Here is a 16,158-nt window from a genome sequence, read left to right on the forward strand (position 1 = left end):
GGTAAGGCCTCGTGCACCTAGGCCCGGGTGAGCCCAAGTGGCCCTGGGTCTGGGAGAGGCCAAGCGTCCCTGGGTCCGGGTGAGACCATGTGTCCCTGGATCCGGGTGAGGCCTCGTGCACCTAGGCCCGGGTGAGCCCAAGTGGCCCTGGGTCTGGGAGTGGCCAATCGTTCCTGGGTCTGGGTGAGACCATGCGTCCCTGGATCCGGGTGAGGCCTCGTGCACCTAGGCCTGGGTGAGCCCAAGTGGCCCTGGGTCGGGGAGAGGCCAAGCGTCCCTGGGTCCGGGTGAGACCATGTGTCCCTGGATCCGGGTGAAGCCTCGTGCACCTAGGCCCGGGTGAGCCCAAGTGGCCCTGGGTCTGGGAGAGGCCAAGCATCCCTGGGTTCGGGTGAGACCATGTGTCCCTGGATCCGGGTGAGGCCTCGTGCACCTAGGCCCGGGTGAGCCCAAGTGGCCCTGGGTCTGGGAGAGGCCAAGCGTCCCTGGGTCCAGGTGAGACCATGTGTCCCTGGATCCGGGTGAGGCCTCGTGCACCTAGGCCCGGGTGAGCCCAAGTGGCCCTGGGTCGGGGAGAGGCCAAGCGTCCCTGGGTCCGGGTGAGACCATGTGTCCCTGGATCCGGGTGAAGCCTCGTGCACCTAGGCCCGGGTGAGCCCAAGTGGCCCTGGGTCTGGGAGAGGCCAAGCATCCCTGGGTCCGGGTGAGACCATGCGTCCCTGGATCCGGGTGAGGCCTCGTGCACCTAGGCCCGGGTGAGCCCAAGTGGCCCTGGGTCTGGGAGAGGCCAAGCGTCCCTGGGTCCAGGTGAGACCATGTGTCCCTGGATCCGGGTGAGGCCTCGTGCACCTAGGCCCGGGTGAGCCCAAGTGGCCCTGGGTCTGGGAGAGGCCAAGCGTCCCTGGGTCCGGGTGAGACCATGTGTCCCTGGATCCGGGTGAGGCCTCGTGCACCTAGGCCCGGGTGAGCCCAAGTGGCCCTGGGTCTGGGAGTGGCCAAACGTTCCTGGGTCTGGGTGAGAACATGTGTCCCTGGATCCGGGTGAGGCCTCGTGCACCTAGGCCCGGGTGAGCCCAAGTGGCCCTGGGTCGGGGAGAGGCCAAGCGTCCCTGGGTCCGGATGAGACCATGTGTCCCTGGATCCGGGTGAGGCCTCGTGCACCTAGGCCCGGGTGAGCCCAAGTGGCCCTGGGTCTGGGAGAGGCCAAGCGTCCCTGGGTCCGGGTGAGACCATGTGTCCCTGGATCCGGGTGAGGCCTCGTGCACCTAGGCCCGGGTGAGCCCAAGTGGCCCTGGGTCTGGGAGTGGCCAAACGTTCCTGGGTCTGGGTGAGAACATGTGTCCCTGGATCCGGGTGAGGCCTCGTGCACCTAGGCCCGGGTGAGCCCAAGTGGCCCTGGGTCGGGGAGAGGCCAAGCGTCCCTGGGTCCGGGTGAGACCATGTGTCCCTGGATCCGGGTGAGGCCTCGTGCACCTAGGCCCGGGTGAGCCCAAGTGGCCCTGGGTCTGGGAGAGGCCAAGCGTCCCTGGGTCCGGGTGAGACCATGCGTCCCTGGATCCGGTTGAGGCCTCGTGCACCTAGGCCCGGGTGAGCCCAAGTGGCCCTGGGTCTGGGAGTGGCCAAACGTTCCTGGGTCTGGGTGAGACCATGCGTCCCTGGATCCGGGTGAGGCCTCGTGCACCTAGGCCCGGATGAGCCCAAGTGGCCCTGGGTCGGGGAGAGGCCAAGCGTCCCTGGGTCCGGGTGAGACCATGTGTCCCTGGATCCGGGTGAGGCCTCGTGCACCTAGGCCCGGGTGAGCCCAAGTGGCCCTGGGTCTGGGAGAGGCCAAGCATCCCTGGGTCCGGGTGAGACCATGTGTCCCTGGATCCGGGTGAGGCCGTGTGCACCTAGGCCCGGGTGAGCCCAAGTGGCCCTGGGTCTGGGAGAGGCCAAGCGTCCCTGGTTCCGGGTGAGACCATGTGTCCCTGGATCCGGGTGAGGCCTCGTGCACCTAGGCCCGGGTGAGCCCAAGTGGCCCTGGGTCTGGGAGAGGCCAAGCGTCCCTGGGTCCGGGTGAGACCATGTGTCCCTGGATCCGGGTGAGGCCGTGTGCACCTAGGCCCGGGTGAGCCCAAGTGGCCCTGGGTCTGGGAGAGGCCAAGCGTCCCTGGTTCCGGGTGAGACCATGTGTCCCTGGATCCGGGTGAGGCCTCGTGCACCTAGGCCCGGGTGAGCCCAAGTGGCCCTGGGTCTGGGAGAGGCCAAGCGTCCCTGGGTCCAGGTGAGACCATGTGTCCCTGGATCCGGGTGAGGCCTCGTGCACCTAGGCCCGGGTGAGCCCAAGTGGCCCTGGGTCTGGGAGAGGCCAAGCATCCCTGGGTCCGGGTGAGACCATGTGTCCCTGGATCCGGGTGAGGCCTCGTGCACCTAGGCCCGGGTGAGCCCAAGTGGCCCTGGGTCTGGGAGAGGCCAAGCGTCCCTGGGTCCGGGTGAGACCATGCGTCCCTGGATCCGGATGAGGCCTCGTGCACCTAGGCCCGGGTGAGCCCAAGTGGCCCTGGGTCTGGGAGTGGCCAAACGTTCCTGGGTCTGGGTGAGACCATGCGTCCCTGGATCCGGGTGAGGCCTCGTGCACCTAGGCCCGGGTGAGCCCAAGTGGCCCTGGGTCGGGGAGAGGCCAAGCGTCCCTGGGTCCGGGTGAGACCATGTGTCCCTGGATCCGGGTGAGGCCTCGTGCTCCTAGGCCCGGGTGAGCCCAAGTGGCCCTGGGTCTGGGAGAGGCCAAGCATCCCTGGGTCCGGGTGAGACCATGTGTCCCTGGATCCGGGTGAGGCCGTGTGCACCTAGGCCCGGGTGAGCCCAAGTGGCCCTGGGTCTGGGAGAGGCCAAGCGTCCCTGGTTCCGGGTGAGACCATGTGTCCCTGGATCCGGGTGAGGCCTCGTGCACCTAGGCCCGGGTGAGCCCAAGTGGCCCTGGGTCTGGGAGAGGCCAAGCGTCCCTGGGTCCGGGTGAGACCATGCGTCCCTGGATCCGGGTGAGGCCTCGTGCACCTAGGCCCGGGTGAGCCCAAGTGGCCCTGGGTCTGGGAGAGGCCAAGCGTCCCTGGGTCCGGGTGAGACCATGTGTCCCTGGATCCGGGTGAGGCCTCGTGCACCTAGGCCCGGGTGAGCCCAAGTGGCCCTGGGTCTGGGAGAGGCCAAGCATCCCTGGGTCCGGGTGAGACCATGTGTCCCTGAATCCGGGTGAGGCCTCGTGCACCTAGGCCCGGGTGAGCCCAAGTGGCCCTGGGTCTGGGAGAGGACAAGCGTCCCTGGGTCCGGGTGAGACCATGCGTCCCTGGATCCGGATGAGGCCTCGTGCACCTAGGCCCGGGTGAGCCCAAGTGGCCCTGGGTCTGGGAGTGGCCAAACGTTCCTGGGTCTGGGTGAGACCATGTGTCCCTGGATCCGGGTGAGGCCTCGTGCACCTAGGCCCGGGTGAGCCCAAGTGGCCCTGGGTCTGGGAGAGGCCAAGCGTCCCTGGGTCCGGGTGAGACCATGTGTCCCTGGATCCGGGTGAGGCCTCGTGCATCTAGGCCCGGGTGAGCCCAAGTGGCCCTGGGTCTGGGAGAGGCCAAGCATCCCTGGGTCCGGGTGAGACCATGTGTCCCTGGATCCGGGTGAGGCCTCGTGCACCTAGGCCCGGGTGAGCCCAAGTGGCCCTGGGTCTGGGAGAGGCCAAGCGTCCCTGGGTCCGGGTGAGACCATGTGTCCCTGGATCCGGATGAGGCCTTGTGAAACTAAGCCCAGGTGAGGCCACGTGCCCCTGGGTCTGGGAGAGGCCAAGCGTCCCTGGGTACGGGTGAAGCCAGATCCTGGGTCCGAGTGAGGCCTTGCGCCCCTGGATCCATCCGGGTGAGGCTGGGTCCCAGGCCCGGGTGAGACCACGCGCCCCTTGGGTATGGGTGAGGCCACGTGCCCCTTAGTCCAGGTGACGCCGTGTCCCTGGGTTCGGCCGAGACCAAACCAGAGGGAGTCGGACTTCCATTACCACCATTTGTCCACCATCCAGAGCTGAGGGGTCAGTGCTGACATGTACACATAAGGAACTACTGGTCATCGAAATTGGGTCTCAAAAGAACTGTTGGTCCAGGGGGAAGCTCGCTACAGATTGATTCATTTGCCTGTCAGCATAACTATTATTGCTCGTCTCACATTCAGTTCTTATTAGTATATATCTAGTGACATTTGATCTTGTTCATCTAGAGGAAATGATGAACAACATAGACTGAGGAACAAGAACAGAACCAGAAGTAAGGAGGCATCAATCGGACTATCGGGCCTCAGAGGGAGGATAGGGGAGGGTAGGGGGAGGGTGGGGGGAGGGGGAGAGTTCAACCAAAGGACCTGCATGCATGCATATAAGCCTATCCAACGGTTAAGTTCAACAGGGGATTGGGGCCTACGTGGGGAGAGGGGTGGGATGGGAATGGGGGGATGAGGACAAATATGTGACACCTTAATCAATAAAGAAATTTAAAAAAAAATAAAAATAAAAATAGAGAACAAAAAAAAAAAAAAAAAAAATATCAACACGATATCTTCAGATGTTCCCATTCATTTATTCATTCCAGTGATAACCATTACATTTCTTTTTTATTGAATTTATTAGGGTGATATTGGTTCTATTTGTAAAGCATTGGGGATGGAGCTTTGGTACAGTCTATGCAAAAATCCCCATCCTCTGAGAGCAGATAAGGAACCCACAGCACCTGCTAGTGAAATTGAACAATGCTTATCATGTCAGTGTGAGATTAGGTCTTCTAACTCCTAAAACAGCTCTTTCCAATTCTCTTATTTCCCCTTTATGAACACACTCTCAAATGTTTTTAAAAACGCCATACTCTCTTCTGATAAACATAAAAATCTTGTCCTTTCTCTTGAGGGTTTTGAACCCACATCCTCCCCCAACCTTGCCCTTGAGAGTCACTGCTATCTTTCCTGGACCCCACCTATCGGGAAGATTTTGTTGAACTTTAGAGTAGGTATTTTTTTAAAATTATTTACATTTTGGCATTGTCCAGATATGAAATGAAATCGATAGTTTATGGGATGTTTTTCCAGATTCACTATCTGCCTCCTCACTTATTAAGTTGGTGGAATGGGTTCATCCAGCTGTGACCGCCAATAAAAGAGCAGCTTTATCATGATCACTATCACAGGGCTGTTTTAGTAAGTGTTTCTCTAAACCAGAAACTGGGCTCAATGCTTTATAGCCATTAGCTTATTTGATTGACCAAGTGAGTGATGGATTAAGGCAGTGGTTCTCAACCTTTCTAATGCCGCGACCCTTTAATACAGTTCCTCATGTTGTGGTGACCCCCAACCATAAAATTATTTTCGTTGCTACTTCATAACTGTAATTTTGCTACTGTTATGAATCGTAATGTAAATATCTGTGTTTTCCAATGGTCTTAGGCGACCCACAGGTTGAGAACCGCTAGCAGCGTCGCCTAAGACCATTGGAAAACACAGATATTTACATTACGATTTATAACAGTAGCAAAATTACAGTTATGAAGTAGCAACGAAAATAATTTTATGGTTGGGGGTCACCACAACATGAGGAACTGTATTAAAGGGTCGCGGCATTAGAAAGGTTGAGAACCACTGGATTAAGGAAACTCTTCTAGCTTTATCCGCTTGCTTATGAAACAAAGTGACAGAAGACCCAAGAGATCAGAAGAGCAGAGGTTTCTATCTTTGAGGGGCAGTATGGAAGGCAAAGGTGTGGCTGAGCTTAATGTCCCCCATATTTCCTGTGCCCTTTCACGGGCCTTCACCTTATTGAACAGCTTACCTCATTTGTATCTACTTTATTCTCACCCTAAACCCATGGCACAGAATTCCCATTGCATGCCCAAATATTGATTACAAATTCTGGTTTTGTTCTAAACACAAAGAGCTGGAAATTGTATTCTGGGAGCCAGACGAATGGATGCAGTTATGATTTTATGACATGGGTGACTGGACCACTGCTCTTGCTGTTACATGCTTTAGAGAGAATCCATTAGGCTTTTTCAGAAGACATACATTTATAGGAATTTCAGAAATTAATGGTGTGATATCATATACCATACTCTGGGTCAAAGCATCAGGCCTCTTTTCTTTAGCTAAGAGTGAGTTGATCAGTTTTTCAAGGCGTATTTGTGCCCCAACTTGGAGCCCTGTCCTCTTTGACCATCCCCCAAAACACCAGGCTGTGACCAGTTCTCAAACCTGCCAAAGGCAAATAAAGCAGCCTTTATGGCAGAGGTGCCGGCAACCAAGGGTTCTTCCAAACGAATGACTTTCAGTCTTAATGCTTTATGAACAGGTTTCTCTCATGCTTTCTAGGGAAACCGATGGTCAGGACGGTCATAAATGGCAACTATATTAAAGACCTTAAATCGATTGTGGTCATAGAGCAGGATGATATAAAATGAAGCCTGCCGATCGAGACCCAAATGTGCTCATAGCAGTGTTCCATCTGCAGTTTAGCATTGAGCTCTTCATTTACCTTATCATTTGCTGATGCTCTTCTTGAGGACTGATATGTTAGCAGCTTATATTTAAAATGCTTCTTTCCTTTTCAAAATTTCTATGTAAGAAAGTGTGTCTATTCCTGTTCTCCCCTCCCCAACCCCTTCCAGAGAGAGGCAAAAGCTTCCCACTGTGCTATGTCCTACGGCTTGACCTTTCAACTAGACCTGTTTCCATCAGAGCTCTGTTCTCTAGTTTCTTCTGGCGCTCACGCTGGACTATCTTGTAACAGGGTGGCATTTGTACAAGCAGTAAGGAGGAGGCTGTCACATGGCAAATGAGCTCTTTATGAAATGTTGATGCATCAACTACACCCAATAACACTGAAGAAATAGAACATTACAGAAACAGTGGGGTAGTGGCCAGGGAAAGAGAGGACACCTCTTGTCTACCAGCACATTAATTGACAAAGGAGGAAGCCAAGAGGCTTATGGGAAAGTCCTCAGTAAATATATGAAATAAGTGGGAAATATCTGGCATAGCATGTGCCAGGAAATGAAGCAGTGTATTATAATTATCACTATTTTATGGATAAGGAAACTGACATTGTTTCTTTTTCAACAGTTTAAGCAAGTACTTCTTATGCACAAACATAATATAATCCATGTATGTTAAAGTCAGGACACTTTAGGCCTGCATTCAAATCCCTCTTCAGTTTTAGTACAGCCTCTCTCTCCAAACCCATTGCCTGTATTCCATGAGACCAGCAGGGAAAATCGAAATCACTCTAAGTATTTATAAATAGGGGAATTTACTACACATCTAACAAAGCTCATCAAATCATACACTTTAAATAGATGCAATTTATTATAGGTAAATTATGCTTCAATAAAGTTGATGTACAGAAAGAAAGAGAGAAAGAAGAGAGAGGGAGAGAGGGAGAGAGAGAGAGAGAGAGAGAGGGAGAGAGGGAGAGGGAGAGAGAGAGGGAGAGAGAGAGGAAGGAAGGGAGGAAGGGAGGAAGGGAGGAAGGGAGGAAGGAAGGGAGGAAGGAAGGAAGGAAGGAAGGAAGGAAGGAAGGAAGAGTTTGGAAGACTGGAGAAGCAAGAGGGCATTACCCAGAGCAGCTGAGCACACACCCAGTGTTCTGCTGTTTGAACACTTTTGCTTCTGCTGGGGAAACCACTGGCACTGCTGCAAATTGAGGACTCGGGATCTTCCTCCATCCAATACTGTTGAAAGCATTGCCAGCACTTCTGGAGCCCACAGTGACCTGCCTGACCCAGAAGTACAATAGCTTCCCTCTCCCTCCTGCCTTCCAATCTCCTTGGCAAGACCTAGGAGAAAGCCAGCTGGCAAGGGAGTCTGGGAAATGTAGTTCCCAGCCTTCTAGCTCCCTATGAAACAGGAAGAGGGCAGAGTACCTACCAGATACATCTGGCATTCTCCATAATCTAAGCTACACCTAAACCAAACCATCCACATGCCTGACATTTGCTCTGTTGATACCTAGTCTTGCTGGTTCTCCTGAAAGGAATGTATAAAGATTTCTCCGAATCTTTATACTTAACAATACTAATCAGATCTCTCCCTACAGGTTTACATGTCACCTACTTTATGAACCCTTTTGGCTACCCAATCAGAGGTGGAATTTCCCCACCCCTTATATCTTGCCATTTTATTGATTCCTGTTTTTTTAGCACATATCACTTTGTATTAAATGTGCAACTACAAGTCTGATATCTTTTACTCGATCAAATTCAACTTAGAGGCAGAGCCTATTTTAAGGTCATCTTTTATCTCCTGCAAAGCTCATCAGCGGTGTCATGTACCTAGTAGGTGATCAATAAATACCTGTTGAATCAATGAGTGAATAAATAAATGAAGTCTCTGGATAATTTTATACAATTGCAAAAATGGGTGAGTCTGTATGATCTCTGCCTGTCTCTCTAATTCCATCTGGCAGCTTCCTCTTTCTCACTCTTTTTTTTTAATTCCAATCATATTTACATTTACAAGAACCTTCCACACACCAAATACTCTGCTTAACGCTTTAAGGTGTTCTGTAGGTTTTTCTAATTGGGATTGTAAAAAGCTGCTGACAGCATAAATGTCCACTAGATTTTTGTTCCTTTTGCTGCAAAAACTATGTAAAGCTAATGCAAATATCACAGTGTTTCTTCTCTTGGCACTTAGTAAGGAATTACTCAGTGAATGAACTGTTAAGGAAGTCAGTAACGAGTTTGAGCCATTGAAGAAAACATTTATCTTGCTGGATGAAGTGTCACAGAGAAAGGAAAACAATGATGAAGAGAGAAAAGCCAAGTGAATTCAGACAATTGTGACCTAATTTAATATACAAACTTCCAGGGAATTCTCCTTTACCAATGCTTTAGACCTCCCCATCTAGAAGGTGAGGAAGAATTTTCCTGATTTGAGCTCATGAAGTTTGTTTTTATAACTATGAGCAAGAATTTGAAAAGGCAAAAGTACCAGTGACGTCCAAATGATTTCGGGAGTCACTTGTCCAAATGGATGAATTTGCATCATCAGCTGGGAACGCTTGGTTCCCAGAGGTGGCCAAGCCTTGTCTGTGAGAACAGCTTGGCAGCCAAATAGAAGTCTGACAGCTCTGCCGCTCCAGAGCAGCATAGCCGTCGGCAGCACTTGCTTGCGTGGGGAGGATTCCATTTCTGCCCCTTGCTATGGACTTGACTTTGGACATGTTGACTTCCCCTGTAACATGTGAAGCAGTCATTGGGGGACCCACATGCCTATTTCACAGTGTCGTTGTCAGGATAACCACATAACGTATGTGATCACTTAGCATAATGCCTGACCCGTAGGGTCATTGTCATTATCACACAACCCCTAGGAAAGTGACCCAGAGCCCCGCCATTCTCACTGCAGAAGCCACTCACAAGAGGGAAAATTTAAACCAAATCGGAAGTTTATCTCCTCAGGAATTCTTGTTAACAAAATAATTCGAAGGAGTACATTTCCTTACTGAAAACACTGCGTTTGACGTCTAATGAACTTTCCCACTGAGATAATGATGGAGAATAATAGGCAGTGCCCCAGCCCTAAGAAACCGCAATTCTGAGAAGAGGTGCAAAGATAGCAGCCTTGTCAGTCAGCCCCTCTGCTTGAGCAATCTCCCCAATGGTGTTCTTGTGTAACACGGGGGGGAATGGAAATGACGTCCTGTTTTCAAGAAGATCAGCATCGGTAGCAGTGGACAGAGAGATGCTGTTCTTCTTTGGACCTTATTAAGTGCATTGGGGTCGGGGGAGATGGGCTTCTGTGTGATGCAGAGCAGTGACCAACATGTGAACACCAAACCTGCTGGGGAATCAGGACACCTGGGGGGTTATATTCATCACCAAGTATTTCCCCTCAACACAGAGAGCACTATTCTGAGGGCAATGTTTGTTACTTCCTAACAGAGGAGGGCTTATTCCAGCCTGCTACCGCTCTATGCCTTCTTTCATCAGACAGGCAGCAGAGTAAATGTCAAACCTCATTCTGGGAAAGATAACTTTCTGCTTTAGCTTTGAATAACCATCATAAAGAAACAATTAAGGAGGAAAGCACTGACTTCATGTGAAGTGAATAGAACACAGTAAGTGACATGGAACCAAAATATGCTTTAATAAGAAAGCCAAGCCACTCGGTTGCAGACGAAAATGTGTTCTTCAGTTCACTCAGGATGCAAAAGCTCTTAGTGGATGCTTCTTAGCCTTGTCTGGTTTCTGTGAGAATCTAATAAAGGAAACCCTCTCACCAGAAAAATGCATATATGCACATACCCATAAAAGTGTGATTGTCATTCTCGGTACCTGGGCTCCCCTGAAAGCCCAGTAATCTTTTGGTTAAGAATCTCAACTCTGTACTGTCGATATGGCCAAGTTCATGGACTCTGGAATCAGACAAGGCTGGGATTTCTACTTCCCTGCCTTTTTAAACTTTTCAAGCTTTAATTTTATCACCAAAATATGGAAATGATAACTCTTCCTGTGTCATAGGTTAATTGTGAATATTAAATTAGACAATCTATTTAAAGAACTTAGCATAGTCCCTGTCAGGTACTAAGTACTCGATAAGCACTAATATTGTTATTAGCTAATAAAATACAAAACTTGAGCCTCTCAAAGCCAGAGAGGAACTTCAATTCATTTTCACTGCTACAAACATTTACCAGCGGCAGGATTCTAAAATGAGAATGTGGACCATAGCATGGGCCTGAGCCAGAGAAGACAGGCCAGGTGTGCCTGATAAAGACAGGCCAGGTGTGCCCCAGGCCAGACAGGACAGACCTCAGGGTCCTACAGTCTCAGTTTGAAAGAAACTTCAACCAGACCCTCTGCTACAGACAGTGACATCCCACCCACAGCAGAACTATGATTGCAATGCTTGTTTCACAAAGGGAGACCTCTGACTCCTTCGGTAACATTTTATGTATTAAAGAGGAAGGCGATAAACCAAATGTATTAATAATTTGTGAAATTAAATGGGGATGAGAGAGATAAAGAGGATATGGGGGGGATAAATGGTGATGGAAGGAGACTTGACTTGGGGTGGTGAACACAATACAATATACAGATGATGTATTCTAGAACTATACACCTGAAGCCTATATCACTTTATTAACCAATGTCACTCCAGTGAGTCCAATAAAAATTAAATAATAATAATTTATGAAGTTAAAATAAATTCCACCACTCCGAATTTTTTTATTAACCACAGTTAAGCTATTGGTCAAATTTACTTAGAATTAAATGTGGAAATATACAAAAGCAGTAGTTATGGGTCAACAAAATAGGTTACAAGGCTCCATTGAGAGCAGTATTTTCTGCTTACCAGCTAATCAGATTCTCTTTAATGCTGTGATAAAGAGGTTTAAAGCTGAGAATTAGATGACTTGGGATCAGTCTTTAAATCCACCCTACCAATGAGATACCCACAGTATCTCATTTCCTTGGGTATGGACTGTTAACGGTGAGTCAGTACCTATAGGAGGTAAAGAAGCAAAATATATTTAAAAGGCCCAACCAGCATGCTCAGTGGTTGAGCATTGACCTATGAACCAGGATGTCACTGTTTGATTCCTGGTCAGGGCACATGCCCGGCTTGTGGGCTCGATCCCCAGTGTGGGGCATGTAGTAGGCAGCCAATCAATGATTCTCTCTCATCATTGATGTTTCTATCTCTTTCTCCCTCTGCCTTCCTCTCTGAAATCAATATATATATATTTTAATAAGAAAAAAAAAGGAAACAAATCAGTGAAATAATGTTCTCTATTTTCAGGCTCTTTGCTGGCTTACTCTCCTCTGCTGTGCTCTGCCTTCTCCCTGATATTTGAGACTCAAATGTCTACACAGGCCAAGCAAGTAACATGATCAAGTGTGCAAACTGTTGGCCAACCATGGTGCCCTGGAGCCTCTTTGCCTTGAGCTAAGGGGGACAGCCCTTACCCAGTTCACCCCAGTGATTTCCATCTGGGAACTGAGCACCTGTTGTCACTTTTTTTTTTTTCAAGATAAAATTCAAATATAAATTTGTATGTGAAATAACCTGACTTAAATACTGGTAACTAACTCACACTTTCAAAGAAGTACTGTATGGGCCAAACAAATTATCTTGGAGGCACCAGTTTGAGTTTTTGCCCATAGGTTTTGGTGTCCCTGGGAACTCTAGCCCTGAGTTGTCTTTTCATTCTACAATCTTTTCCTAGAAAAACTCATCTGCTCCCATGGTTTAAAATATCTTCTCTACACTGAAGCCTCCCAAATTTACTGGTAGTCACAGCCTCTCCTCTACACTCCAGACTCTACATCTAGCTGCCAATTAATTCCACAACGACATTGGCTTTCTTATGGGCACCTTGAAGCATCACACGTGCAAAACTCAACTCTTGATCTATCCCTACCTGTTTGGCTTCCAGCTTCTCCAGTTCAGTAAAAAGTACCCGTGTTGCTCAAGAAATGTGGGAGTCATTGTTTCTCCTCTTTTGCTGCCCTTGTCCAGTCCATCAGTTTTCTGTATATTCTTCTTCTCAAATTCTTTTCCAATGTGTCCCCTTATCTCCAGTCCTATTGCCACAGCAAACCACCATTACGTTTCATCTGTTTTCCACAATAGTTTCCCCTGGATTATCTCTGTCCTTTGTCCTACCAGTCTATTCTTCACTTAACTGCCAGAGAGATCTTTTAAAATACTAAGTGGATCACATCACTCCCTGTTAAATGCTCTCTGTGTCTCTACAATGCATGAAACCCAAGAGAAGGAAGTGTGTCAAGTAGATAATGTACTATTGTGTGAAATGGACTGAGAGGATTTTTTTTTAACCTGTAAAGCAGTACTAATAATACCTACATCCGAAGGTTGTTGTGAGAATTCAATAAAGGCCACTGTCATTTCCACATTAGTTTTATATTGGCCTTTGCAGGAAAGAAGGTAAAAACTACATGTCTTAGTGACAGCATTTTCCTCTGTATGATCATGGTCTCAGAGTAAAACATCTGCCTTGATTAAAGGATAAAAACCTGCTTTTAAAAAGTATGGAGCAGACCAAGTCCAGCTGAAAGCACAGGGCACAGTAAAGAATAATTTCAAATGTCTTCAGATAATATTTAATGTTTTGAGATGAAAAATGATTAGATAATGTGGTTGATGCAAATGTCACATCATGAAAAGTGAACCCTTTCTTTGCAAATCTCTATTTTTATTTATTTGAATTCACCTTTGCCTTGAGCTGTGCACGACAGTCCCTTTCCAAAATAGCATCATGACTTCAGCAGCCCATAGTTTTAGCAGTCCCCATGGCCCTTTTTGCTTTTAATTCACACATTCCAATTCAGAAAACACTACGGTGAGAATGAATCCGAGAAATCTGCTGAGGCTGGTGGCTAAGGAGCCGGGAATGAAGGTGAGAAGCTATCCGAGCAGGTGCAGTGAGCAATCTCTATAGAACTCTAAGTCGGCGCTTTATCAGTGCTGCCTTTTTTCCCTAGATTTATATGAAAGTCACAATACCACTGTGATGAGCTCTTACCTGTATTTCAACATGAAATAAATTATATCAGTGATTATCAGAGCAAAAGTTTTATAACCATCAGCCATCTTCAGTACTTACACGTTTTGTTTGGTCTTTTAATTGCATGTTTATCTTGCAGGATAATTGAGCGTACAAGATCTTTTGGTTGTAAAGCTGCCTTTTCTGCAGCTGAGCTCCCCTGACTCCCCTGTTCATACTCCCTAGCTTGACTCTGCATTCCAGTCATACTTAAATATGATCTGATGTCCATCTAAGGGCTCCCTATCACCTCCAGACATCTTCATGAGCTGTTGCTGTGCTTAAAAGATGCTTCCTTCTCATGCTTCTGTCTAGAATACGATTTACCCTGTAGAATTCAGTTTAGTCATTGCACGCTATAGGAAGCCTGCTTTGATTCAGCAAATGATTATGTAGCCCTCTTTCCTGCTGCTGCAACACCAGCCCAGTGCTTATCCTCTTGTAATTGACTAGCAGCTACTGGTCGGCCTGCCTACTGGACAGGAATCATCTCACTTTCTCTCCCCTATATTCTTAGCACCTAGCACAATCCTTAATACAGAGTGGGGACTCATTATGCCTCGAGTGAGTGAATGATATTTGTGCATTGCAGAATGTTTGGAGTAAAATGGAAAAAAAAATTAACGACAATGAATATGTCTTAAAACTTGAGACAACACTTATTAGCATTTTTTGGTTTTCTTGCTTCTAATTAACTTTCTATGTTAAGCTCACTGCATAAAAAGCTTTGAATACGTTGTCTTCACTTCTCAGTATACTGTGAGCATATTCTAATGTAACTACAAATTCTCTGGAAATGTCACTTAAATGGTTGTAACGAGATGTCCTTTAGAAGTAACATAGTTCATTCAGATATTCTTTGTTGTTGGACTTGGTTACATGGAATGTTTTGCTGCTATAAATAATGATTAAATGAGTGTTTTTGCATCTGATTATTTCTCTATAATACGTTCTGGAAATGAAGTTACTGCGTGAAAATTTCACAGTTATACATGTAATCTATCAAAGTGCCTACCTCAATGTACCCTTAACTATAGGCTATCTTTTTTTAAAAGTAAAGATTTCAGAAACAAAAAGAATAGCTCATTTTTACCTTATATTCATTGGTCATTTTTATTATACTCCTCTGTGAATTGTACCATAGTAATTTGCCCATTTTTCTGTTGTTCTGTTAGTTTTCTTATTGATTTAAAAGCTCTCAATATGTTTAAAATACAGTCATTTATAAAATTTTTACAAGTTGTCCAGTGTGATATGGGCCTTTGATCTTTTTGTTTATGTGTTTTTTATTTTTATGCACACTTATCAATCTTTCCTTCTGTGAATTGCTCAATTGTTTTTTCTTACAGAATTTCTTGCCCTGCTTAGTTAGATATTTTCCTACTTTGATATATTTTATTCTAGCTTTATTAGTTTCTTTTGTTTACATTTAACTTTTTGCCCCATTTAGAATTTATTTTGGGTGATAGTGTAAGTGACTCTAACTAACTGTTGTTTTTCACAAAATAGTCAACTTTTCTAATATCTTCTCTTGACCTTCAAAGAAATGCTATTAAAGACAATTGTACTAAATAACCGGCATCATCTGAACACGTAACTCTGTTTGTTCACCATGCACTTTGCTCTCTCCTCCCAGGTGAGCAGGAGCCAGCTGTCAGCAGTGACTCTGATATCTCGCTGATTATGGCGATGGAGGTTGGACTATCTGATGTAGAACTTTCCACTGACCAGGACTGCGAAGAGGTGAAATCGTGAAATGGCGAACACAGAAGAAAGGGACGGTAGGACCCATGGGGAAGGCGGGGAGGTGTGCCCGAGGCTGGGACCAGGCACACACACCTCCAGAACACCTCGGCATCGGCAGGACACTCTGCTCAAGAATGGTCATGAAATGCAATATCCAAAGTCCAGTTGATCGGGATGCAGTTTCTCCGTCTCTACAACAGCCCACAGCCTTGGCAGCTTGGAAGTGGAAAGCTGGTGTTCCTTCCCGGGCCCTTGCAGACACAGAGGCCCCTAACACAGACTGAAAGGACACTTTGGGGGCTTCTTAGTGTTCATTTCAGTTTTTCCTCAGTGTTGTTTTCTTGTTTTGGAATTGTTGTTTGATTTCCTTGGCAGATTCTTTTTAAAGACTGTGTATAGTTCCCTGTAGGTCCACTCCTTTGTTTTTCGTTCGATCCACTCCAGCTTTTACATGGAGCTGTGTTTCAAAGCACCCATCCCTGCTGTGATCAGTCCATGTCAGTCTGTGAGACTGAGGACCTTGACCTCTCAGCATGAGTGTGCATGGCTTTGGGAAGGGCCTCGGCACCCTGAAACAGGCGAAGGCCAGCTTTCATTAAGAATCTAAATTCTTTTCAATGGATCTTAACACTCCCAGCTGCCAGAGACCCCAACACTGAACTCTGAATGTGCTGAGGCCGCTGCTCATTCTTCTCAACGACATCACACTGGCTCCCAGCTGCCAGGCTCTGTGAAGGGCCATGTGACATGAGAAGGAAGCTGTAGGGAGGCAGTTTAATTTGTCTGGATCTTACAGTGTGTGGCTGAAATTCTGAGCTCAGAAGTCCCCTCCAGGCATTAAGGCCACTCTCATT

At 47.8% G+C, this 16,158-nt stretch overlaps 1 protein-coding gene across 1 annotated transcript in view; it reads left to right on the forward strand.

The window, feature by feature from the left end:
• RNF150 (ring finger protein 150) overlaps window positions 1-15,731 on the forward strand; it is a 169,479-nt gene extending 153,748 nt beyond the window's left edge. Inside the window, exon 7 of the mRNA XM_008143730.3 lies at window positions 15,195-15,731. Coding sequence (XP_008141952.1) covers window positions 15,195-15,313 — 119 coding nt within the window. The 3' untranslated portion in view covers window positions 15,314-15,731. The remainder of the gene's footprint in view (window positions 1-15,194) is intronic.
• The last annotated feature ends 427 nt before the right edge of the window (window positions 15,732-16,158 follow it).

The sequence above is a fragment of the Eptesicus fuscus genome, chromosome 6 (genome assembly GCF_027574615.1).
Source record: "Eptesicus fuscus isolate TK198812 chromosome 6, DD_ASM_mEF_20220401, whole genome shotgun sequence".
NCBI classification, from domain to species: domain Eukaryota; kingdom Metazoa; phylum Chordata; class Mammalia; order Chiroptera; family Vespertilionidae; genus Eptesicus; species Eptesicus fuscus.